Genomic DNA, 27049 nt, shown 5'->3' with positions numbered 1-27049 from the left:
TTACCCAACTAGGTAACATCATCAGTGATGAGAGTGGGGTTTGCTCTCTGTTTATATAGTAATGGCTTGACCTATCGGTGTTGGTGGTTCCTCAAAAATGATGTTGGTGGTTCTTCTTCCTCCTTTAAATTTCTGGGAGTCTACCTCTGTGAAGATCTGACCTGGAAAGTTAACACAACCCAGGTGGCTAGAAAGGCCCAACGGAGGCTTTACTTTCTTAGGGTCTTGCGGAAGAACAGGGTAGAACAATGGCTAATGACCCTCTTTTATCAGTCTACTATAGAGAGCGTCCTCTCGTAGGGTATTGTGGTTTGGTATGCTGGTCTGACAGCCGCGGACAGGAAAGTATTACAGAGGGTAGTGAGCACAGCACAAGACATTGTGGGCTGTTCCCTGACACCACTGGATGACATCGCCAAGGGTCGTTGCCTTGGAAGAGTGAGGAAGATTCTCAGGGATGATTCACACCCTGGACGGTATCTCTTTACTCTCCTACCATCCGGTAGGAGATATAGGAATATAGCCAGCCGTACCAACAGGCTGAAAAATAGCTTTTATCTGTGGGCTGTTAGGCTTTTAAATGGGACATAATCTCTGTGAACTTATGCAGAATTGACTTGGGAGGCCGGTGTGTGGTGTAGTTGGTTCACATGGTGTGGTGGGATGGAGGGTTTGTTGTCACTGTGTGTTGGGGGGAGAGAGCACAGGGGGGAGGCTCAGCTAATCTCAATGTACACATGTTGTACCTTGACAATAAAGGTTTATTATTATTTGTTAGCTTGTTTGTCTGAATTGATAATTCCTTGATTGGGATATTGTTTACTGCTTGACTGTTGGTCTAGTTCAGGGGTAGGCAACCTCGGCTCTTTTATGACTCATGGACTTCAACTCCCAGAATTCCTGAGCCAGCCATTCTGGCTCAGGAATTCTGGGAGTTGAAGTCCATGAGTCATAAAAGAGCCGAGGTTGCCTACCCCTGGTCTAGTTCAATTTTTATTTATTTATTACATTTATGTGTGCCCATATCATTCAGAGGCGACTCTGGGCAGCTTAAAAACATAAAAATTAGTAGACATTAAAATGATAAAACAATAAATAACAACAAGAAGCAGAGTGAAAAGATGGAAAGGAAAGGAGCACAAAGTACACAGTCTTGGTGTTAATTTCTGCTTATCTGGGTGTTGATTGCTGGCAAGGTCTTTTGTTTGTTTAACAAAGAAAAATATATATAAACAGAAAGCAAATCCCATTCTCTTCTATCACTGATGATAACTAGTTGGGTAACAAAATATCTTCAAGAAAAAAACAAGTTTGGAGAGCACCAAGGACCCCACAGCTCAATCCTGAGCTACAAATATTCTCTTCTACAGGTAATATGAATCTCAAAGAACACAAGTTAAGAACTCATTTTAGGGTTGTTCCATTATGAATATGATGGTAGCAGCAAAGAACTATTGCTCAGTCTTCTAATATAATTAGTTTATTATTTCCCATAGGCGTGGAATATATTCTACATTCATCAAAGGGAAAATATTAAAAAAAATCTTCAATTATATGCATCAGTTGGATTGTCTTGCGTAAGGTCATTAATCAGGATAAACATGTTATTATCATGCAGGACAAAATGGAGTGCAGAGCTATTAAGAAAAATTCTAGAAAGTAGACTAGTAAAACAGATGAACAAAATTTGTCATTTTTAAGGTTCCACCATACTAAAAAAATAGGGTGTTTTCCCAAGTAGGTATTCTATATTTCAGTGTGTTCATTAATTAAATTTTACCATAAATTAATGGTTTAATCCCAAAGCTAGTAAAGATGTAATCTTCTGAGCATCATCTAATATAGCCATGGCACTAAATAAATATCCCCAACTACTTGTTTTTGCTTTAAGCAAAAACTTACCTGGTTGAAATACTTTGTAGTATGGACTATACGCAACATTCAAGCCTCCAAGTTTTACACTTATCTCATACCGCCCAGCTCTGCGCACAGTGAATGCCACCTTTACCACATTGGAACTGGGTTCTTGAAGCACTTCCTGGGTGACAGGAATATCTATTGCTAACTCCACATGGCAGATGTGAACTCGCAGTCCAACAGGATGATGAGCAGGGAAAGGCTGGCCATTCTTATAAAACAACTGTATGGGAATTAAGAAGCCAAGTGAATAGCAGACTGCAAAGATATTAAGTTCTTACATTAGCCATTAAAAGATGCAGTAAATTAAAATCTTCTTCGTGACATTACATGAATAGTGGTGAAAATCTTTGCTTCAATATACATATACAGTACAAGATCCAAATTTGAAGTTGCCACAATAAATTAATAAAGAATAAAGAAAGAAATATTCTTACAAGGGTTTAATAAAGTCTCAATTCAGCACACACAACTCTTAACCAAATCTGTGGTTAAAGACATTTGCAGCACAGAGAATGTTCAATACGTATAATGATATCAAAAAAAGAGGTGCAAGAGGAAAAGGAGAAAAAAAACACCCTTATTAGGGGTTTTTTTTAAGTTTTGTTTTGTTGTTGTTCAGTTGCTAAGTCATATATGGCTTTTCACAACCAGGTCTCCCTTTCCTTCATTGTCTCCTGAAGTTTGCTCAAATTTATGTTTTTAGCTCTGATTGCCTGGATTTTTTGTTCTGCACTTTCTCAAATTGTCATAGAAATGAAAACTTCCTCTTACGTGCACTCGGAAGGCCATACTACGTCCCACCTCACAGGGATCCTTCCAATCCCAGAAGACTTTACAAGAGCGGGGGTCCAAGTAATTGCCTCGCACATAGTCATAAATGGTACGTTCTCCTCGGCGTTCCCGGTCCTCATGCTGGAGGAAGCTGACTACACGTGCGGCAAGCTCAAAGAGGAACTTAATGGTGAAAAAGAAAGCTACCACAGATACCACTGTGATCCCACCTGTCAAACAGAAAATAGACAGTAATTATAAAAAAGGTAAAGGTTCCCCCGCACATGCATGCTAGTCGTTTCCGACTCTAGGGGCCGGTGCTCATCTCCGTTTCAAAGCCGAAGAGCCAGCGCTTGTCCGAGGACGTCTCTGTGGTCATGTGGCCAGCATGACTAGATGCCAAAGGTGCACGGAACGCTGTTACCTTCCCACTGTAGTGGTCCCTATTTTTCTACTTGCATTTTTACGTGCTTTCGAACTGCTAGTAATTATAGGATCCAACAAAACTCTTAAAATCCATCACCATGGCTATTTCGTGTCACAAGTAATCCTCAACTTACAACACTGTTCAAAGTTACAACAGCACCGAAAAAAGTGACTTGCGACCATTTTTCATACTTAAGATGGTTGCACCATACCCATGCTCAAATTATCAAAATTCACACTTGGCAACTGATTCATATTTATAACGGTTGCAGTGTCCCTGGGTTATATGATCACCTTTTGTGGCCCTCTGACAAGCAAAGACAATGGGGAAGCAGTATTACAATCATTTTACTAACTTAACAACTGCACTGATTCACTTAACAACTTTGTCAAGAAAGGTTGTAAAATGGGGCAAAATTCACTTAACAACAGTGTCGCTAAGCAACAAAAATTTTGCACTCATTTGCAGCGTTATAGTAACTTTGGATGAGAATTTACAATATTTAACCTTGAAGTAAAAATTTTATAGGGAATCATTTCAATTAACAGGACTAAAATAAAAATCAAGCCTTCTGAAATATTAAAGTTCCAGATTATCCATTTTTTATTCTATTATTAGATTTTTATTACATCTTTATTTAATTATCTATAAAGAAGACAGCTCAAATGGTAAACATATATAATACTCCTGCCTCCTGTTTTACCCACAACAAGCAGCTGGCTTTCATGCCTATGGCAGGCCTAGAATTCACAATGAGACTTTAACCACTATACCAAACTGGCTCAAGCAATAGAACTGAATAGGCTCAATAGTGTTAGCATAACAGATTCCATTCACAAAACTACAAGTAGTTCTTGAACTATTGCCACAAGTAACAACATGGAATTTTGGTCATTAAGTAAGTCTTCAAGTGACCAATTTAACAATCATTTTTACTGCAATTCTTAGGTGAATCATGTGGCCATTAAGGGAAACATGCAGTCATTAAGCAAATCCAACTTCCCCAAATGACTTTGCTTGTCAGAAGCCAGCTGAGAAGTTCACAACTTGTTATGATCATAGTCACGACAATCATTTGACTACAAACTGGAAATACTGTAAACATGAGCCAGCTGTCAAGCACCCAAATTGCGATCACATGACCATGGGGGGGACTGTGCAATGGTCATGACTTAGAGCAGCGGTCGGCAACCTTAAACGCTCAGAGCCACTTGGACCTGTTTCTCACAGAAAACATTGGGAGCCACAAAACCCTTTTGACATCTAAAATGAAGATAACACTGCATATATCCTTTTTTGCCTTTATGCTATGTATAAAAAAGTATAGTGTGTTGCATTTATGAAATCAATGAACTGCTACAAAGAAAACAATTTTTATGCCGGAGAAAGTGGGGGGGAAAAAACCCTTTCTCCTTCATCCCAATAGGTGAAAACAATTTTAGTAGCTTATCTACCATCTTTAAATACAGCATAAATATCCCCATACCTCATCTCTTAATTTTAAAAAATTGAAATATTTCATTAAATGTTCTTTACTAAAAGTCCAATAAGGACAACATATATTCATAGTCTCTTTCTCTCTCTCTCTCTCTCTCTCTCTCCCTCCCTCCCTCCCTCTCCTTCTCTCTTTCTCTATTTCCTCTCCCTCTCCATCTCTTTCTCTACTTCCTCTCCCTCCCTCTCCCTCTCTCTTTTGTCTCCCTCCCTCTCTCTCTCTTTCTCTCCCTCCCCTCTCTCTCCGTCTCTCCGATCTTCTGCTCACCTGGCCAGCTGGCCTCATGCTGTTCTCCAACAAGCTGACACACATTCTTATTGGGCTGGCTCTCTCCTTCCCTTGGTCTGCCAGTCCTCTTCCCCCACTAAGTAAGTGTGTGTGTGTGTGTGTGTGTGTGTGTGTGTGTGTGAGAGAGAGAGAGAGAGAGAGAGAGAGAAAGAGAGAGAGAGAGAAGAGAAGGGCAAGTGCCTCTCTCTGTCTCTGTCTCTCTGCAAATGGCGGAGGAGGACTGGGAGCCGCAGTAAAAGGCTGAAAGAGCCACATCCGGCTCCAGAGCCGCAGGTTGCCAACCCGTGACTTAGAGGATGGGTCATAAGTCACTTTTTCCAAGGCTGTTACAACTTTAAACAGTCATTAAACAAATGGCCATAAATTGAGGGCTACTTGTAAGTTAAAAGAATGAAATCTTGAAGGCTCCTTTTAGATTCTATGAATAGATTCTTCCCTTACCAATAATGTAAAACATTAGGTCCTTGCAATCAGACACACAGCCGAGGATTACAGCTGCATCTAGAAAGGAAAAAAACAGATCTAGGTCAAATCAAAAAATCTAAGTCAGACATGTCAAACACAAGGCCCGGGGGCCGGATCCGGCCCGCGAAGTGGTTTCATGTGGCCCGCGAAGCCATCCTGGAAACAGTGAGGGAATGGCCCCCACTGCCTTGGCCCTGGCCCAGAGACCCTCCTTCTGCCAGAGACCCTCAGATCTGTCCCACTCCTGCCCAGGCCCCCATAGGCACCCTTGATGTGAACGATGTAGAGCTGGCCACACCCACCCAGTAGGCCATACGCACTCTAGCCACGCCCACCCAGTAGGCCACGCCCACCGAGGCCACACCCACCCGGCCCCCTGAGGGCAACCGCAATGCTGATGTGGCCCTCCATGAAATTGAGTTTGACACCTCTGATCTAAGTGGATCTACAAAATATTTAGTCTCCACAAAACACACTAAGCATTCTTTGATTCTTTAACTTGGATTTTTTTTAAAAAAAGAAAAGGTGAGGTCAGTTGTAGTTTTTGGAAATAGAAGTTAATAGTTTTAAGGATTAAAAAACTGACTACCAGCAATAATCCCTGAGAACTCTTTTAGTTATTTATTTATTGTTTTTATATACTACACTTTTCCAAAAAATGGCATCCTCCTCCTCCTCCTGCTGCCAGCATCAATCTCCCTGCGCCCTGTGCGTTCCCACAGAGAGGGTCTCCTCAGGGTGCCACCGATCAGAGAATGTCGATTGGTGGCCCCCAGGGGGAGATCCTTCTCTGTGGGCGCTCCGGAACTATGGAATCAGTTACCGGTAGAGCTCCGGATGGCGCCCGATCTTCGCTCCTTTCGTCGCGATCTGAAGACATTTTTGTTTGTACAAGCCTGATGGGGGATTGGTGGGGTTTTTTATTCTTGTATTCTTAATATTGTATTTTTGGGGTTTTATAATTGTAACATATCAATTGTTTTAAAATCGGGCAATTATTTAATTTCCTTTTAATATTTGTAACTTTGCATTTTATTCTTGCCCTGTGAACCGCCCTGAGTCCTCAGGGAGAAGGGCGGTATAGAAATATTATTATTAAATTAAATTAAATTCTATTCTCAGAAAAACAAACTTTGACCATATTGTGCCACTCATTCTTCATTCTACCACTTGAAAGAATATTCAATGATTAAGAAGATTTTAAGATGATAACTATTATCCAACAGACTTCAGAAGCCTAAATAAAACTTGTAAATCAAAATCACCACCTAGAATATTAATATTTAATATGCAGAAATGTCTGCCAGGTAGCTTAAGACTGCCAACAAATCAGATCTAAGAAAGAAGGGAACCCCAAGATATACATACGTAGAAGAGACCTCTTCCCATAACAGATTAAGAAAGGCACCAAATTAAGATTTTAATTTTTATGAAGGTCATTATGGGGAAGGCAATATTTTAGATATCCAAGTTCTGGATATTCAGTAGAATAGAAAATGTTTCACAAGCAACATTTTGATGGTTAAAACATAAAACACAGACTAGCAGAATACTGTAGATTTCAGCACCCAAAAATGCTGAATGAAAATGCTTTCATCTTCCTTCTCATATAAAGGAAAGCTCTGGTATTTATTTATTTATTTGTTTGTTTTATTTATAAACCATGTACCCCATCCTCATCCAGAGAATATTTAAATCTTCAAGACACTAAAGCAAAGCATAGATGCCAGCAAATCCCATGGCAATAGGAATCTAACTACTTGCTATCAAGAGAACAGGGTTCAGATGTGTCAATTCAGGGGACAGAGAGACTTAGCAATACATTATATAACCACAATATCTTACAATAATGCCACCTAGTAACAGTAACACCTTCTATTATGTTGGAAATCTGTACTGGACCTATTCCTATTCTCTTTACCAAGCCTTACTTCACAGATTGCACAAGCATGTTCCACATCCCTCCAGCTCATTGAAAGAATTACCTTTATTCAAACTCCCATGTCCAGAAAGTCAAAGTGGGAGTGCACATTCCTTTGCACCTTTTATTCAGGATAGATACCAGGCAGTATCCATAGGATCCTGGAAATTACAATAGGAGCTCAGAGCCAGGCAATCAAATGTAGCAATGAAGTGAATCATCTCAAGAAGTGACACTCTGCATCATCAGACCATGAAGCTCTCAGATCATTTTCCTGAAATGAAAACAAGGAGTTGCAATCATTATGTATATTACATGTGATTTTAAAAAATTCTAGAAGAAATTGGATTTAAAAAATGGTCATTCTTTGATTCTTAAACTGAGAGAGCCAAAGACTAAGCATAATATCAGTGAGAAAAAAGGCATTATGATCATACAGAAGTAGTATAAAATAAAGCAGATTCTCACTTGACTCTTATTTATAAGTAATTAATAATAAATTTATAAATCAGCCTCACAGTATTTTGGGTGGGGCAACTAAAAAAGTTAAAAAGTCCAACAAAAGGGCTACAGCAAACCACTTCAGACCTATTACCAAGAAACGTACAAGTGGGTCAAGCTTCACCTGAAGGAGGCATGCTGACAGATGTATCTGAACTGAACAGGGAGAGAAAGGCAGTTGTGTTATGCACACTCCATGCAAATAAAATGAATGGTGATGGTTCTTCTCCAAGCCATGAGCAAAGGACTCATCGCTTTAGTAACAATTTAACATACAGGGTGAATTTAATATTTTTAACTGGTTTTTAACTTTTGTATGTTTTGATTTTTAATTCCCTGTAAACCGCCCTGAGTCCTCAGGGAAAGGGCGGTATACAAATGTAATAAAATAAATAAATAAATAAATAAATATAAAATAATGCAAGGCAGAATAAACCTGTGGTTCCTTCTAAACAGCATTTAGAGTACAGGTAATCCTCGACTTATGACCGAGCTCACAATTGTGATCGTAAGTCATGATGGTGTAAGGCAGGTCACCCACACGATCGTACCCAATTTTACAACCTTTTTGGCAGCAGTCATTAAGCAAACAAGAGTCACCTGGAGGCAAGATGGGTGACAATCAAATCAATCAATAACATTACAATCATAAAGAGAATGCCATAGTAAACAAATCCATTTTTCCCTGTGGGGCAGTTTTTGTTGGAAATTGGAAGTAACCACTGGTTTCCTGCAAAAACATTGTAAATTGTAGTCACATGACCACTGGTTATTGCAAATGGCTGTAAAGTTGCCAAGCATCGAAAATGTGGTCACATATGGGGTAGGGTGGGATATCTGGATATCAGAACTTTGAATCTGGGTCATAAATCCCTTTTTCAGGGTCCATGGTAACTTTGACTGGTTGCCTAGGAACTGGTCATGAGTTGAGGACTAGCTGAAATCAACTGTCTTCAATATTTGTTCAATACCAGTAAATAGGATAAGCATAAGGGCAGGAGGTTTGTCCTGTTCTCAAAGATTTCACAGTATTATTATTAAAAAACCCTGTCATATATAATCTTTAGAAGAGCTCTTTGATTTAAAAATGTTAATTTCTGTGCTCTTTCTCAATTTAATAAAGTTAAAAACATACTGATTTGTCAAAACAGAGTTATTACATGTTTCTCCCTAAGCATCCTCAAAAGTAAAAATACTTAGTTCTTGCTGCTTCAATAGAAAGGCCAATAATTTATCAGATTTTTTTCAGTTGCTTCCTATATCTTTGGTTGATGGTTCAATGAATATTCTGTGCTGATTGTCCAAAGGCAATAAGATCCATTTTAACAGAAATATAAACTTTATAAAATTCTAGAATTTCTTACCTTTAGTTTCTTACAACTAACAAATTTTATCCAAGGGCATCAGAATGCATACATGTATTTATTCAAAGTTATGTGTTGTGTGTGCCTATGTACACACACACACAACTTTGAAGGTTATTCTTGAATGCCAAAGCTGAATAAACGGTTAAATCCTGCAATGCCATTAGAATGATTTAAAGATTAAGATTGTGAATAGCAAAAATAAGGAATATAAAGTTAGACTATTGGATCAGGGATAAATTATATGTTTATATTTCTGGTAACTTCTAATGGATTGCATAAAGATAAAAGTAAGACTACAAGGGAGAAGAATTTTTTTTATTTGTAACTTTAAAAGAGGATGAAAAAATTATTATGTCAGCTTATGCTCAGCATGATGAAGGTTGGAAGTCACTTCTTTGTTATTATCTTTGTTGCCTTTTTCTTTTTAACATTTTTATCTTGTTCTTTTTTCTGTAACTTCTGAAGTTTCATTTTTTTTGTTTTTTCTCCTACTTTACTTTGTAATAAGTTTTGCTATTAAAAAAATGTTTAAAACAGGGGTCCCCAACCCCCAGTCCATGGACTAGCACCAGGCCGCAGCATGTCAGAAACCGGTCCGCGCAAACAAGCAAAGCCCCATCCGGGAGATGCAGGCAGTACATGAAACCACAGGTCTGCAGAAAAACCTCTCTCCGCGAAACCGGTCCCTGGTACTCAAAAGGTTGGGGACCTCTGGTTAAAAAAAAAAGTCCAGAGATTAAATTCCGATATCTCTCCAAGAAAGAATGATCAAATATAGGCAAGTTATTCCAGTTTGCCTGGATTTTTTTTTGTCTGTACACACAACCAAGGAAGCTAATAAAATGTTTCATTCATTAGAAACAGAACACATTAAAGAATAATTCAGGATAGGCAGAAGATCAAAAATTAGATGATTGCAACTGTTATTTCTTAAGTGTAATTAACAACTGACATTATGGATCCAATCATAATATAAACAAACTGAACACTCCATTCAATAGAGAGAAAAAAATATTTACTATATGTAGGTAAAAACTTGATGCATTGATATTCATAATACAACAGATGAGAATCTACAGGCTTTAGATACTCAAACTAAATCAGAATCAGCACTGTGATGCAAAAGCTTAAATAAACTACACAGTTTCGAGATTGCATCAACGGAAACACAATGTTCACAAAAGATAATAATTAAATTGCACCAAACAAAATAGAATGTTATCAAGAGATCAAAAGGTCAGGCCTGTCATGCCATGCTTCAATTTCCTGCTACCTCAGTCATAAACATTCCTATTTTTTTTCTCTTTGAAAGTTATTAGAAACTAATAAAAAGGTTTATTTTTATATGAATCATTTTGAGAGGACATTGCCCAGATTAACGAATTGCCCAAATTCATTTCAAATTTGACCAACAAAAATGTAGGTTTAATTCACATAGCACAAAATTCACAGAAAGAGATTATTTAGGCCATCAAATCTAATACCTTGCTCAATGCAGGAATCCAACATGAAATATCAACAATAGATGGTTTCTCAGCCTTCTTTTAAACATAACCAATGAAGGGAAGCAGGTTAATTTTCTGAGTAATAGTTTCCACTATGAAACTGTTTTTACTGTTAGGAAGTTTGTTCCCACTTTCAATTAGAATTTTTCTTGTTAAAAAGTATCTTTTGGGTCATACATTCTTGAATGACAGCAAATAGATCCTTTAAAGGTTACAATAATTGGAAGTTTCTATTGATACAATATTTAAATTCTACAAATGAAAAGTGTGAAATAATTCCGATGTTTTCTTCTACACACCCACTTTCTAGTTGACAACACAACACTCTTTTCAATATTAAGAGTTTTTCACAATTTTTGATAAACCTCTCAGTGAATATTTATTTTGCATTACCACCTGCCTATTAGTAGCAAGCAGTCTGACTCCAGGCAGTTTCTCTACCATGCAGAGAATGCCGAAATCACAAGCATACTCTGACATATGCTATTCCACCATATTTCACCAGATATGCTGGGAAAACATTCCCAGTTGCATTTTTCTATTGAGTTTGTACAGTGATTATAACATTGATGCAGATTCCCTGTTAAAAATATTTCTGAACACAAAATGCAGGTTGCGAGCAGTCTGTAAATAAAGTGAGATTATGTCACAATAATGCAAGTGGTGCCAGGTCAAATCTGAACACTAAAATGGAAAAATACTATTAGATACATAAGGTACTTAAAATACAAAATTAAACATTTGTTCATACACTAACCAAGCCCCTTGTGGTATAGGCAATTAATAGTTCTTAGGTGAACAGTTGGATAAACATAATTAAGAGTTCTGCTGAATTGTCAAAATAGATCCAAAACTACCTGCTGCAAGTATCACTTCACCTGCCATACCACTGCTTACAAAATATGAAATATTAGGAATGTTTTTATTAATCAGTATTTATCACAATAATTTTACTTCAACCTATGTTTTAGACCCACCTTAGTAATTTGCCATCTTTAAAAAAGTGGGGTAGTTTTTAAATGGATAAAAAATGTAACCCTACTTAAAATCAATTATTTATTTAAAACCAATTATTATTTAGTACAAGTAACCAAGTGGATTATTTAGTACAAGTAACCAAATATTGCAAGAGTAACTTTACAAGTAACAACAAATTATTGTAAGTATCTAAAAATTATTACTTTATGAAGTAATATCTGACAACGACCAAGCTGATACCTATATTATACAAGAATATAATAAATGAGAGTAAATTATAAGAAATCAATTGGAAATGATCCAATAGACTATGTAACTTCCTGCAATTTGTATGCTAATTTTTTCCTGAATTTCACAAAAACAAGATCAATGTAGGACAAATTCTATCTGGCAAGCCGCCCTGAGTCTTCGGAGAAGGGCGGGATATAAATAGAATTAAAATAAAAATAAAATAAAAATAATATATGTCATACAATGAAATACCACCTTCATAAACGCTAATAGTAAGATAGCGTGTTGACATTCCATATAATACTTTCAAGAGGAAGAAACCTTGAAACAGAACTATTAGTAAAGGTGTTTTCCACTCACTTACTAAGAAGTAAAACCGTTTTCATTACTAGCCTGACATGCAGGGCAATTTTGACACTAACCAAATTAGAATTGCACACCACTTTTCAGAACGACGAAAAATATCTCACTGCATAAAGCTTACAGACCACAAGACAAAACTAATTATAACAGCAGTACACAATGAAACAATATTAAAGACTAAAGCAACACCTAACAAGGCTATCTGCAAAACATAGAAAGAACATAGTTTTCCAAATCAAATAATGAAAAATATTAACTAGCCTTTCGGGACAAATTAAAAAAAATGGAAAGTGTTAATTTCCAAGGGGAAATTATGAACTGATAAATTTAAGGACACCTCTGCTTTCCAGTTCCTCCTTTCCTAAAGACACGAGCGGGAGAGGATATTATAATTATAAAATATTGTAGCAACACACCGCTTTCCCCTCTTCTCCCGGACGGAGGGAGGGAGAAGTACACTCGTGCGAGGGGAAGAAAAGAAAGCGAGAGAACCAAGTAACCCCCCGAGTCAAATTTCCTTCTTCTTCCTGGCTGGTTAGAGAGAGAGTTTGGAAACAAACGAGCCAACTGGGAGGATTCCCATCTGAGATCCCTGCAGCCTCTTTTAACTCTGCGTGCGGTCGGTCCTAGCACCTGTTGCTTCCAGCAATCCTATTGCCTGCACTAACGAAAGCAAAAAGCCAGAGGCTGCCCGTTTCTTCCAGAAGGGCAGGATTTTCTTAAGGGACCGCCCTCTTCCTGCTGCAGCTACTTCCCTCTTCTCCCGTCCCCGTACCAGGTCCTCCTGTCTCTCGCTTTCCCCTGAAGAAAGAACAGACGAAGCGGAACAGAGTGGAAGCCGAGGTGAAAAAATGCAAACAGTCGATTCTGACGTTCCCTTAGCAAAACGGAACCAGGCTGCTCTAGCCTCCATTTGACGGCAATGACCGGAAGTGATGTACTAAAAGGGGGACACATGTGCCGCGCGGCGGAAGTAGCGGTGGAAAAGTTTAGTGGTGTTGCCCACAGCGGCTGCATCGTGGGAACTGGGAGATGGTGAGTATTGATCTTGGGTTTTAGAGCTATAACTGGCAGAGCTGTAGTCTTAATGGGAGGCTGGACATACGTGTGATCTTCAGGTAGTGCCTCCGTTGGAAAAGGTACAACAAAGCAGTTCCCTTAATTTCTTTCATTAGATTCCTACAGCTCGCAATTACATTATGTGGCTTGGTGTGAACTCATTTCCCCATCTCAGTATATTTTAGGGAGGCTCATTAGCGCTGAGAAGAAATGTGAATAAAAGAAATAAATTGGTGTATATAAAGAAAATAGGCTTCGTAAAATTATCATGAGCAACGTTCACCAGCCATAGTGGAGAATACAAGAAAGTTGCACTCTGGGGTCATTGTAATCAGTTTCCAAAGCATGAAGATAAAGGTGGGATATACTGGCCACATCGTGCCAAGATTGATTGACATATCTTTACTGATAATACAGAGTAGTATGGGTACAACTAAGAATGGTAACCTAGTCTTCACTTTTTAATCATACTTAAAATAATCATGCAAAAGCTTTCAATTGGCCCAAACCATGATGAGTGGCAGAGATCAATATTTATTGGCCGTTCTGATGACAAACATGGAAAATTATAGTTTGTAATGAAACACTAATATATGGAAAAGTACACAAATTAATGAATGGAAGGAAGAGAATAGATCTAACACTTAGAATATAGAATAGAAATAGAAATAAGAAGAATAGAAGAGAGTAGAGTAGAATAGAATAGAATTCTTTATTGGCCAAGTGTGGTTGGTCACATAAGGAATTTGTCTCCGGTGTATAAGCTCTCATAAAAGTAATACTGACAATCATGATCATATACAACATGAAATACAACACGTCATCATAAATTGTACAAGCAGCAAAGTTATAGTCATAAGATAAGGATAGGTAATAGGAAACATGAGGGGTACCATAGTAATACAGCTTTACTAAGTATTTTGACAGTGTTGTAAGAATTAGTTGTTAAGCAGTGATGGCATGGGAGAAAAAAACCCTGTCCTTATGTCTAGTTCTGGTGTGCAATGCCTTATAGCGTCATTTTGAAGGAAGAAGTTGAAACAGTTTATGTCCAGGTGGTGAGGGGTCTACAGATAATTTTACAGCCTTCTTTCTGGTTTGTGCAGTAGACAGGTCCTCATTGGAAGGCAGGCTGGTAGCAATTGTTTTTTCTGCAGTTCTAATTATCCGTTGAAGTCTGTGTCTGTCTTGTTTGGTTGCAGTTCTAAACCAGACAGTTATAGAGGTGCAGATGACAGACAATAATTCCTTTGTAGAACTCTATCAGCAGCTCCTTGGGCAGTCTGAGCTTTCTGAGTTGGTGCAGGAAAAAATTCTTTGTTGTGCTTTTTTGATGGCATTTTTGATGTTAGCTGTCCATTTTAAGTCTTCAAATAATATAGAACCTAGAAATGTTAAGGTCTCTATTGTTGATACTGTGTTGTCTAGTATTGTAACAGGTGATAGTATAGGAGGGTTTCTCCTAAAATCTACTATGATTTCTACAGTTTTGCGTGTGTTCAGTTCAAGATTGTTCTGGCCGCACCACAAGGCTAGTTGCTCAACCTCCCATCTGTATTCAGATTTATCATTGTATGATCTGCAAACTTCAGTACTTTAACAGAGGGATCTTTTGAGAGGCAGTCATTGGTATATAGAGAGTACATCTATCTTACTTAGCAACAGAGATTTTGGGCTCAATTGTGGTCATAAGTCAAGGATTCATATTGTATTTGAATTTTCTTTACCTTATTTGCATGTCCACAAAGCATGATAAAATGTTCTTCCATGTTCATAATTTAAGCATACATTTAAAATCCATTTATACATTTTAGACAATTTCTCGTCTCATATGCCATTGATAATAATTTTACAAAAATTCTGTTTAAGATCATAACAGAATGTAAATTTCAACTTTTAACTACATAATTTCTCACTGATTCCTCTGTATATTATAACTGAAATTCTTAGCCTACCTTATCATATGCTTGATTTATTCCTCCCATTTCAAAATTCAAAAGTTTATAGTTTAGCAATTACATATTCATCATCATCTGTACACAATTGTACTTCAAATTTTGTGTTACGTTGCTCTATACCATAAGTGTTTTTATTCATTTTGAATATTTCTGATAACTGTAAATAAGAAAAACATTGACAACTATGACCATTCCCCTTGATAAAATTCTAGTATCTCACAATAACATTTATCTTTGCCTATTATTTCTTGCCTTAAATGCTTCATACTAAGAGGAATGAAAGTATTTTCAAGCATAGCTTAGGTTTTTCAATGTGACACATCTAATAAAATGATTATTAAAATGCACATTAATTTCAGCTTTATCACCAAAAGTATCCATGCCATCCAAACCTCAGGTTGTAGTCTTCTAACTCTAAAAATCTCGTTTGTCAACTATACCCATTCTTTTATCCAAACCAAACCACAAATACAATTTCAATCTTCCTCTTTCCTTTGCATCTTGTAACACTTTATATTTAACTCTTCGCTTTTCCCCTTGCCATACAGATATATCTTTCCACCATTGTTTGAATTGCACATCAGTTTCAAAAGAAGTACTGTTCGAAACAAATTATATTCTAGCAAGCATTCATTTTTATCACAGAAATCCTGCCTAAAAATGACAGTTTTAATTTCTCCCATCTTATTGTGTCCTTAATTTCCATGTCTTAAAATAAAATAAAATTATTTTGAAATAACATAATCCATATTTGTCATAATAGCACTCATATTGTACTTTGTCAATCTTAAAACCATTTTGAATACTATTTCAAAAGAATTCATTTATTATGAAACTGAAGAATGGAATGAGAATCCACATTTAATCTTCTGGGTAAAAGCTTGAGTTTTGGAATCAATCTGAGAAATTAAGCTTTGTATTATAACATTAGTGAAGACTTTTCATCATTTCTTCACAATATCAATTTATAATTAACTTGCTTTCTAGGGGAAACAGAAGAAAGCAAGGAAATATGCTGCCATGAAACGCATGATCAGCCTTCGTGATCAGCGCATGTGAGTTTTTTGTTCACTTAATGGTGACAATTTTTGAAGCATTTAATACAAAATACTCCAAAGTTTTATACTAATTATATGTATGATTCTATTTCTTCCCAAATTTTGCCTCTGAGTAATTCAGTCAATTTTTTAAAATAGTATGTATTTATAAATCTTTTGATATTTTAGTAAAGAGAAAGACAGAGCAAAACCTAAAGAAAAGAAGAAAGAAGATCCCAGTGCAATCAAGGAGACAGAAGTGTGAGTACCAAATGATTCCTACCTTTATTGACTGATCAAAGAAGTTTTATGAGATATATTAGCATCTAAGTTCAAACCATTTTCTGTGCAATTTTGGCAGTAATACAGTATTTCAAACTCATTAGTAAGTTTTAAACCAGGGATCCCCAACCCCTGGTCCATGGAGCGGCAGCAGTCCGCGGCATGCCAGCAACTGGACCAAGCAAACAAGCAAAGCCCCATCTGCGGGATGCAGGCAGCATGTCAAGCCACGCCCCCTCCAGTCCACAGAAAAACTTCTCCATGGAATCGGCCCGTTGCCCAAAAAGTTGGGGGCTGCTGTTTTAAAAAGTTCATGATACACTGCTTAGATCTAGCACAACATTGTTTCACATAAAGGATTACACTGCACGATTAATTAGTCTAAATCCCATTCCAATGCATGAACCATTCATACAACTCTTTAGATCATAGATCAATTTATGTAACAGTTTAGTTCATACAATGAATTGGGGTATCCTGTAGCTAAGAACTATATTATAATTTAGTCATAGTTAAGAACTAAATGAAACCCAGTTCGGTGTAATGATTAATGCAGCAAGCTAGATTCTGGAAGACCAAGAGTTTTAATCTCACCTCAGGCAGCTGAGTGACCTTGGGCCAGTCATTTTCTCTCAGCCTTAGGAAAGAAGCAATGGCAAGCTTCTAAAAAACCTCCCAAGAAAATTGCAGGGATTTGTCCAGATAGTCTCTGAAGATTTGACACAAATGAAGGAAAAAGAAAAGAAACCATCAACAATGAAATACGCTGTCCAAAGCAAACAGTGCAGTGTATCAAGCCTTGCAAAGTATTAGAAATAGCAAATTGATATTGTGAAGTAAAGGTGCTTAAAAATAGATAGGTTGGGATGGCTTGAGCAGCCATCCATATTGTGCATTGTAAGAAAAAAATATTCTTTCATCATTCTTTCAAGTGAGATCTAAATGGTTAGCTACATGACTCTGAAGGAGCTGGGATGGCATTGCAGCAGAGATGGGCCAGACAGCAAATTCTGGTCAGAAAAGTCCCTCTGAACAAGGAGAGGCCATGAGATCAGGAAACAGCTGCTTCTTGTGAGGAGACCACAGAAATCGTGGCTTTTGTGGTTGACTCAAGTGGCTGGGAGTCATGGATTTCATATAACTACAATCTGGGCTGTGATGAACATAAGGGTTGCAAAAGCCTTACCTTTTCTAATCACTCTAGGTAGTCGTAGACTTATGACTACAATTGGGACTGGAATTTCTGTTGCCAAGTGATGTGGTTGTTAGGCAAAACATCATGTGACCACAGGGCTTAGTGAATGAAAAGACATGTTCCAAGGAGTATTCTTATGGATTTAGGGAGAAAAGTAGAGACCACATTCTGTAGCATTTTAATACTACATTGAAGTCTAATATTGTACAGTAATTGTACTTAAAAAACATCCAATTAGAATACTGCAATAATAGATGTGAACATGCAAAAAAAAATTTGATCAATATTACTCTTTAGTTTACCCTAATAGGGTATATGTTTTATATGAAAAAGTATTAAAATCAGTGTTGCTCTTTTTCAGCCCCAAATATCCTTCATGCTTATTCTTCCAATATAACACACAACTGGGACCTCCGTATTATATCTTAGTGGATACCAATTTTATTAATTTTTCCATTAAAGCCAAATTGGATCTAGTACAATCAATGATGGATTGCCTCTATGCCAAATGTAAGTATCCAGATCTATATCATTTGTTAAGATTTACATTGATTTTAATAGTTTTTATATTTATATTAATATTTGCAAATATTTCCATGTTTCCTAAAATAATTAGACTTGAGTATTATAAAATATATTTTTTAAAAAAAAGAAAGGGCAGCCAACTAGCAAGATGTTATAACTAAAATAGTTATTTTTAATTGGTAAATGGAACTGGTAAATAACTGGTGAACAGAACTGTTTTGTTATTCATTCAATCCTGATTCTTCATAACAACATGGATATTATTTTCCCAGAACTGTACAGCAGAGGTCCCCAACCTTTTGGGTACCAGGGACCGGTTCCGTAGAGAAAGTTTTTTTCATGGATCGGAGGGTGTGTAGTTTTGTGTGCTGCCTGCATCCCGCAGATGGGGCTGTTTGTGTGGATCGGTTGCTGGCATGCTGTGGCCCAGTATTGGTCCATGGACTGGGGGTTGGGGACCCCTGCTGTACAGTATGTGTGTAATTGCTTCTTTCAGTTTTTTTTAAGGGCAAGAAAAGTTTTGATTTCTGCATAGCATCAAAATAACTTAGCTTAGAATACATAATTTGGTATCCTAATGAGACTGAACAGCACTGATATTCCTCACCTGAGCCATATACTTTTGACTTTGAAGTTCATATACATACTTATTTTCACAGTTAATCAATTTTCTTTCAATGGCATATCCCATCTCTTCTGTGAGGTGTTGGCTTTTCATGCATCTGAGGTCATGGTGAAAAGAAGGGGCTCATCTGTTGGTAAAAGGCTTGTGTGTTTTGGTTTCTCTAAACTTTTCACAGTGGTCTGTGGAGAAGGCATTTTGTTTGCTCTCTGTCCTAGTTGCAGTCAAGAAGCTCTGACCTTCAGCTAGTACCTGTCTCACAGTCACATTAATACGGGATGCTTCCAGATATCTGGCACACGTTTGCCAATCACCATCGGAGCAGGGCTCAATCACAGAGTCTGCAGGCAGGTCAGCAGAGAGAGGTAGCTCTAAGGAAGATGGCAAAGGCTTTCCTTCTAGATTGGGAAGGATCTTCTTTCAGTTCTTGTAAGCTCAAGCTTCTGTCATCACAGAACCTATCTGTTGTTGTTGCGAAGTTGTCTCCGACCCATTGCGACCCTATGGACAAGGAAGGCCTGGAGGAACGTTGTCCATAGGATCCTATCTAGCAACCTTCTATTTTCTACCCTTTTGCCAATTACCTTTGATTTTTCCAAGTGCAGGAACTTCTTTGGTCCCTCTTTTGCTCTTGAAGTATTTACTCCAAATATTTAAATTTTAGATTATTTATTGGTGTTGTCAGTGAACAGACTGGTTTTAGATTATATGTTTAGATTATATCAGGATTATATATATTATATCAGGTACCTGATATAATCTTGTGCATATTCTCAATAGTTTTCTTCATGCCTCGAACCCTTTTCTTCATTTAGCATTTCTGATTTCAGCTTTCATAATCATATAATGCAACTGGGAAAACTGTTATCAAATGTAATTCTTTTGTCTATATCTCATAGCATGAATGAATGAATGAACCTTTATTGTCAAAGTACATGTATACATTGAGACTGGCTGAGCCTCCCTTCGTGCCTCCCACAACTCAGTGACAACAAACCCACCATCTTGTTACACCATGTAAGCTAATTGCACAACACACCGGCCTCACAAGTCACTCATAAAGTTATTTCCCGTTCAAGAGCCTAACAGCCCATGGATAGAAGGTGTTCTTCAGCCTGTTGATATGGCTGGCTATACTCCTGTATCTGCTACCTGATGGTAGGAGAGTAAAGAAGTACCGACCAGGGTGTGAGTCGTCCCTGAGAATTTTCCTCACTCTTCCAAGGCAACGAGCCCTGGCAATGTCATCCAGTGGTGTTAGGGGACAGCCCACGATGTTTTGTGCTATGCTCACCACCCTCTGTAATATCTTCCTATCCGTGGCTGTCAGACCAGCATATCAAACCACAATACAGTGCGAGAGGATGCTCTCTATGGTAGACCGGTAAAAGAAGGTCATTAGCTGTTGTTCTACCCTGTTCTTCCGCAAGGCCCTGAGGAAGTGGAGTCTCTGTTGGGCCTTTCTGGCCACCTGGGTTATATTAACTTTCCAGGTAAGACCTTCACAGAGGTAGACTCCCAGGAATTTAAAAGAGGTAACTCTCTCCACACAGCCCCCCCCCCCATGTAAAGTTGGGGCAGGTTCCTCTCTTTTCCTCCGGAAGTCTAGCACCATCTCCTTTGTCTTGCCGGTGTTCAGGTGCAAGTTGTTCTCTAAACACCATAGGGATAGTTTTTGTACCTCCCCCCTGTATGCTGTTTCATCTCCACCTGTAATAAGACCCACTACGGTGGTATCATCTGCAAACTTAATGATCACAGTGGATGGGTCATACGATACACAATCGTATGTGTACAGTGAGTACAGATAGGGGCTAAGCACACAGCCCTGTGGCGAGCCCGTGCAAAGCTTCAGGGGGGGTGGATGAAACAGACCCGACCCTCACTGTAGCCGGTCCCTTAGAAAGTCTTTAATCCAATCGCAGATGGAGGGGGAAAAATTCAAGTCAGTCAGCTTTTCAATAAGGATGCTCGGCAGAATAGTGTTGAAAGCCAAGCTATAATCAATGAAAAGCATCCTGACATAACAGCAGTTCTTTTATTTAATGGCTGCATCTCTGGAATGTTTGGCCCCTAGGGAGATAAAATTCTGTTCTATTTCTTCAATTCTTTCGTAATGTTTATCTTCTTGTAGTGGGTTGGCATGATCTCTTGACATACTTTTTAATAATAAGCAAACCAACTTCTTACATTCATATTCAGCATGATTCCTTAAGAGATCTTTGTTTCTATCATTAGCATATCTGAGACTGTTGTATTTGCCCAGAAATTTTTATTTGTGTTTTCTATATTAAATCACATGTACATTTTACAAGATTTTTGTAATCATAATAGGGAGCTCCAACATAAGAAATGTCTATTAGAAATTTTGAGCTTTCAAATAAAATTTAAGACGTCTGGACTTTTCTAGCACTAATAATGACTATTTTAAGTTTCTTTTAAAAGTTAAATATACATACAGAATGTGGTTGTAAGGCTTTTTTATGCCCTTTTGTCTCTAGACCAGGGGTGTCAAACTGCCAGCCCGTGGGCTGGACACATCATCCCAAAACCGCGCCTACCCCATTGCAGGCAATGGAGAAAAAGCTCCAAAACTTTGCACGACATAACATGACGTTGCAAGTTTGACATGTCTGCTCTAGACTGTACTATTTGAATGTTTATATATCATTTAAGTATGTTTTTCCTATCTAATTATACTGAATTGTATAGTTCAAGCACACTAACAAAGTTACTAATAAAATTAATAAAGTTTTCATTTTTAACCTAATTCTATAATAGTTATAAATCCCTCATTTATCTATGTGCTTTTTCTTTATTGCTTGTTTTTTATGTTTGGATCTGTGTATATATCTTTTCTCTTTTCCTTTTCATTAAAATGCTTACTAAAATTATTATAAAAACAATAAACTATAAATAGGAGTTTAACTGCATCATATCTAAAATTTTGTTTTAGTGCTAGATAGTTATAACATGTACATTTCTGCAGGCATTCCTTGTATCACAGATTGTGTCATGGCTGAAATTGAGAAACTGGGACAGAAGTATCGTGTAGCTTTAAGGTAATAATGTAATAATTTGGCTGTTCTTTGATATGATTTATCTAAAGTAAAAATATGAAAAATAAAGATTCATGATTTGTTTAGAATATAAATCCTATACTCCCATTATGTTTTAATATTTTTTCCATCACTTTCTTTTTCCATGGGTTTCAACATCAGAAAGTTCTTAAAGAGAATAAGCCAAGGCAGTAGATCTTCCTAAATTCCTGTAGTAAAGAGGCTCAGTTCTGCTTTCAGCTACATTTGAAAGAATATTCATGCCTGTGGAAAAAGTTCTCCCAATTTTTCCTGGTGCAAAGAGAAACAGGAGAGCATTCAAAATATACAGAATAACAGAGTTGGAAGGAACCTTGGAGGTCTTCTAGTCCTACCCCCTACTCAGGCAGGAAACCCTACCATTTCAAACAAATGGTTGTCTAATCTTTTCTTAAAAACTGGGACATTCACAACTTCTGTTCTAATTGTCAAGAAATATTTCCTTAGTCCTAGTTTGTTTCTCTAATTGATTAGTTTCCATCCACTGCTTCTTGTCTTGCCTTCAGATGCTTTGGAGTATAGCTTGACCTCCTCTTCTTTGTGGCAGCCCGAGATACTGGAACACCGCTGTCATGTCATCCCTAGTCCTTCTTTTCATTAAACTAGGCATACTCAATTCCAGCAATCGTTCTTTATATCTATTAGCCTCCAGTCCCCCAATCATCTTTGTTGCTTTTCTCTGTACTCTTTCTAGAGTCTCAACATCTTTTTTACATCGTGGCGACCAAAACTGGATGCCGTATTCCAAGTATATACCAAGTCATTGTAAAGTGGTATTAACGCTTCACACATTCTTGATTCTATCCCTCTGTTAATGCAGCCTAACACTGCACTGGCTTTTTTGGTAGCTGCAGCACACTGCTGGCTCATATTTAAGTGATTGTCCACTAGGAGTCAAAGAATAGTTACTATTATTGAGCTAGGTACCATGTATACTATACCTGTACATTTGGTTTTTCTTGCCTAAATATAGAACCTTACTTTTTTCACCATTGAATTTCATTTTGTTAGATAGCACCCAATGTTGAAGTCTGTCAAGATCCTTCTGTATCTTAAACTTATCTTCTGGAGTGTTGGTATTCCTGCCAGCTTGGTGTCGTCTGCAGATTTGATGAGTTGCCCATCTATCCCCTCATCCAAATCATTGATGAAGATTGTTCTGTACCAGCCTGCTACCGACCCTGCAGAAAAGGCAGGGACAACCCCTTTACAAACGGCAAGAGGCTGGGACTAAGCCTGCCAAATTTATTAACATAAAACAGAGCAAAACAAGACACCAACCATGAAACAGGAGCTATGAAACAGGAACTATTCAAGCGGTTGCCTTCAGCAAACCAGCCCTCCCACGCATTCCCCTTTTATACAGTTCAGGGCATGGCTTCTCTCTGCCTCATTCCAAGGTGCCCCATTGCCTTCCTCTGTTTACTCCTGATTGACTGCCTCCTGCGTCGGGCGTCCTTGAACAGGGCCAGCTGTGGGTCATCTTCATCCATGCTGTCAGGCTCACACAGCTGGGTCTCCGCTGTGACCAAGTGGGAGGGGCCTGGCTGAGGGCTCTCATCAGCAAGCTCTCCAACCCCCTCAGCAAGCTCTTCAACACCCTCCTCCTCTGAGTCGTCCGACCCAACTGCCGAACCCACAGGCTGACCCTGAATCACAATAAAGATGTTGAAGAGTACTGGGCCTAAAACAGAGCCTTGGGGTACCCCAATAGATATTTCCCTCCATGTAGATGCAGTTCCATTGGGGATAACATGTTGAGTGCAGTTGGTCAGCCAGTTACAAATCCATCTGGTGGTGATGCTGCCTAACCCTCTAGGTTTTCGCTGATTCGTTGCTTGATTATCTTTTCCAGAATCTTCCCAGGTACTGAGGTCAGGCTGATAGGTCTGTAGTTTCCTGGATCTATTTTTTTCCTTTTTTGAAAATGGGAACTACATCAGCTCTTCCCCAATCTTCTGGTAGTTTTGAAAGATATAGTTCAGTATTCTGAAATGACATTTGCTATCCCATAGAGTTATACAAAATAAAATATGTTTCCATCTATCTTAATTATACAATTGGGATGTTTTATAGATATCATCATTGAATTCATATTCATAAAAATTGCATTGCATTAGATAGCAATTTATATTGGAAGAAAATAGGACTGTGCCTTTCTTGAAAATAAATGGTAGAGAGGTGTTGTGCTTATATGAATTTTAAACCACTTTTTCCTAATTATTTTCAAAGCATCCACTCTCCTCATAGAAAAGTATCTTGAATGTCTCCTGAGAAAACCGGCAGCAATAAGTTTCCATCTTCAAATTATATAATACTAAACCAGAAATTGGCATTTTTTCCCCTTAAGGGTTGCACTTTAATTATTTTCTTAAGTCTTCCAAGACCCCAGGAGATATGGCAAAAAGTTGGAAGCCTTTTTCTTAGTTTGGTACAATTGGGTTACAGAAAATAGATGACTTAAGCTCTTGCATATCTTGTTCATGAACCTCAGGATTTATCAGAAGAAAAAAATCAAATTATCCTCAGAATTCCTATTTTCCTGATGAACGTATAGCAGCACAGACCCCGTTTAATTAAAGACAAAAATGTGATTTTTTTTAAAAAAATTGTTTTTCATAAAAACTATTCTATTTTTTTCTGTTATCACTGTACAGGATAGCAAAAGATCCACGATTTGAGCGCTTGCCTTGTACTCACAAAGGAACCTATGCAGATGACTGTTTGGTACAGAGGGTCACCCAGGTTATTTCCTGTTCTATGAACTTCTCTTGCTGTTCTGCTGACAGAAGAGCTCTTTAATTTGTTTTCATTACAATCTTTTTCTTTGCCATCAGATATATTTTGCAGACCTAAGGGGTAAAAAGGTCTTTTGCATTTTCATTGTTATAGGGATATAGGGAATATAGGAATATAGAGCTGTTAAGGGAAATGTCACAACTTGAGAGACAGGAAATGAAGAGAGAAATGGGGGGGGGGTGTTTAAGGAATATAAATGGGTGGAATTCCCCCCCCCCCCAAAATACCCTACCCAAATTGTTTTCCTCATGGCAAGCAATTTTCAGAAAAATAGAAAATTCCTGGGCAATCTAATTGCCCTGGCTTGGAAAGCAACTTGGCAAAGAAAGAAAGTGAGAGTCAGATTTTAAAAATAGAAGACTTGACCTTCTAAAGGGGGCATTATATGTTTAAATACTTTTTTCAATAAGATTAAAAGAATGAGAGACTTAGATATAATTAGACCTTTACAATGAAACATATGATTTAGAATTAAGGTAGCATTTTTTTTCTTTTTTTGATATGGGAAATATGAAGACAGGAGGATTGATTTGAATAAAACTTTTAGCTATATAAATGTAATTAATATTGAGGAAATCATGATAAAAGATATTTCAAATACTGATGGGAAATCAAACTTTAACAAGCATACAAAAAACAGTATATTGATTAATGAATTGACATTATTGACTTATGAATTGATATTATTATTTGTATATTAGTAAAATATGATGAAGATGCTTATATCTAACTTTGTATACATTAAAAGTACCAAAAATTGTAATGGTGTAATGAAGGGAAAATGGAAAAAATATGAAGAAGGATCAGGGGAAAAATACTGGATTGTGTTAATATTGAACAGATTTATATTGACAAAGTTAATGTTAAATAGTTGAACTCAGACAACATGTTTTTACTAAGCACTAAAGACTGTAATTTTTAAAAAAATAATAAAACTTTTATTAAAAAATAATTTGTTTTCATTACAGTGGACCCAAGAGAAGTTAATATTCAATTGGGTGTTGGCTTTAGTTAATATTTCACATATCAGAGAAGGCCATGTGACATAGAAATAGTTTAAATAATTCATCATAGCTCTCAAAAGTTTGCTTAAAAAATGAAAATTACTTAATTTGGGTGTTCTTTTAACCAGATTGCCTCTTTCTCCTATAGCATAAATGTTACATAGTGGCTACTGTAGACAGAGACCTGAAGCGAAGAATACGAAAGATCCCAGGAGTCCCAATAATGTATATATCTAATCACAGGTATGTGAGAAACCATTATCTGACCAAATAAAATGTAGTTTATGATGTTGCTGAACTTTCAAGAGCATGTGTATATTTATGTAACACACACACACACACAGAAAAAGACTTTTGTAGATAGTGAATCAATGTAAAGCAAACTGCAAACTCAAAGATATGGTTATGCGCAGCATTACTTGTGTACATGAACTTTATGATTCAGCTGCATACCTAGCCCTTTATGTCAGAAACATTCTGCTTAGATGACATAAAACTAGAGATTAAATAGTAATCAAAGCCACATTACATTACATTTGTACATTAATTTAGAAAACTGAAACTAGCCCATGTACACACACATACACACACACTCAACTTCATTTCATGCCCTTATTTTATATTTCTATATTACTAATTTAAATAAATGTATGTTCATGTATTTATTAAATTTGCTGCCTGATTCACAGTAACAGGATATCTGATGGCATGGAATAAGCAATAGTATATAATACTCTTTTATAATTTGTAATTTTTCCTGCAATATTTAGTAATATGTTGCTTCTTCCACTTGCTTAGCCTGAATGTGCAGCACCTTGAACTGCTGTCTTAATTGCATAATGATAAGTGCTTCTAAGATTCTAAACTTATACTGGCTTAGTACATCAGGGAAAATATAGCGGACTTCATAATTTTTCAATTTTTCTCTCTAATTTTAGGTATAACATTGAGCGGATGCCTGATGATTATGGAGCTCCTCGATTTTAAATATGATAGAAAAAGTGCTATGTTGAATTCCAGAACACTGAGCCAGTTATAATGTACTTCTAATCTGGGTTTATTTCTTATGGTGCTTGGAATTTGAACTAATTCATTAGACAAGTCTCTTCCAGATAAAATGCACATTCTATTCCATATTCTGGGATCTAGAATAAATATTATTACTTGTAAATAAGCTTCTGAGAATTACTTCTTTACTATTAAGAAATTTTCTTATGATACAGCCATTTTACAAATGT

The 27049-nt window shown here is 37.2% G+C and overlaps 2 protein-coding genes and 1 long non-coding RNA gene across 9 annotated transcripts in view; 1 reads left to right on the top strand and 2 right to left on the bottom strand.

The window, feature by feature from the left end:
* The window catches only part of AREL1 (apoptosis resistant E3 ubiquitin protein ligase 1), a 26880-nt gene extending 13722 nt beyond the window's left edge, over positions 1-13158 (bottom strand). The window contains exons 1-6 of one of the 6 annotated variants that reach the window (XM_083349134.1): positions 13008-13097; positions 10640-10840; positions 7352-7561; positions 5343-5402; positions 2692-2921; positions 1903-2140 (exon numbers count right to left, since the gene is read on the bottom strand). In XM_083349134.1, coding sequence (XP_083205260.1) covers positions 1903-2140; positions 2692-2921; positions 5343-5358 — 484 coding nt within the window. In that variant the 5' untranslated portion in view covers positions 5359-5402; positions 7352-7561; positions 10640-10840; positions 13008-13097. Of the gene's footprint in view, positions 1-1902; positions 2141-2691; positions 2922-5342; positions 5403-7351; positions 7562-10639; positions 12018-12648 lie in introns of those variants that run through there. The other 5 variants (XM_083349137.1, XM_083349132.1, XM_083349136.1 and 2 more) reach the window with 5 other exon arrangements.
* FCF1 (FCF1 rRNA-processing protein) lies at positions 13139-27049 on the top strand. The gene is made up of 8 exons (XM_083349139.1): positions 13139-13267; positions 16237-16304; positions 16476-16547; positions 18125-18273; positions 21900-21972; positions 24666-24753; positions 25960-26054; positions 26750-27049. The coding sequence occupies exons 1-8, from the start codon at positions 13265-13267 to the stop codon at positions 26796-26798; spliced, it is 597 nt and encodes a 198-aa protein (XP_083205265.1). The 5' UTR covers positions 13139-13264; the 3' UTR covers positions 26799-27049.
* Positions 13985-19619, bottom strand: LOC310632145. Of its 2 annotated transcripts, XR_014490792.1 has the most exons (3): positions 18936-19619; positions 17163-17277; positions 13985-15406 (listed from the first exon to the last, which is right to left on the bottom strand). It is a non-coding gene; the product is annotated as an uncharacterized lncRNA (long non-coding RNA). The 2 variants fall into 2 exon arrangements; XR_014490793.1 differs by lacking the exon at positions 18936-19619 and having other exon boundaries at positions 17163-18013.

Source organism: Vipera ursinii (genome assembly GCF_947247035.1).
Source record: "Vipera ursinii genome assembly, chromosome: 1".
NCBI lineage: Eukaryota > Metazoa > Chordata > Lepidosauria > Squamata > Viperidae > Vipera > Vipera ursinii.
Note: the sequence above shows the minus strand (reverse complement) of the source record. Positions and strands in the feature narration are given on the sequence as shown.

Coding starts and splice junctions, on each gene's coding strand:
- FCF1 (XM_083349139.1), top strand. Junction 16,305..16,475: donor AGCCTTCGTGATCAGCGCAT/GTGAGTTTTTTG, acceptor TTGATATTTTAG/TAAAGAGAAAGACAGAGCAA. Junction 24,754..25,959: donor TGGTACAGAGGGTCACCCAG/GTTATTTCCTGT, acceptor TTTCTCCTATAG/CATAAATGTTACATAGTGGC.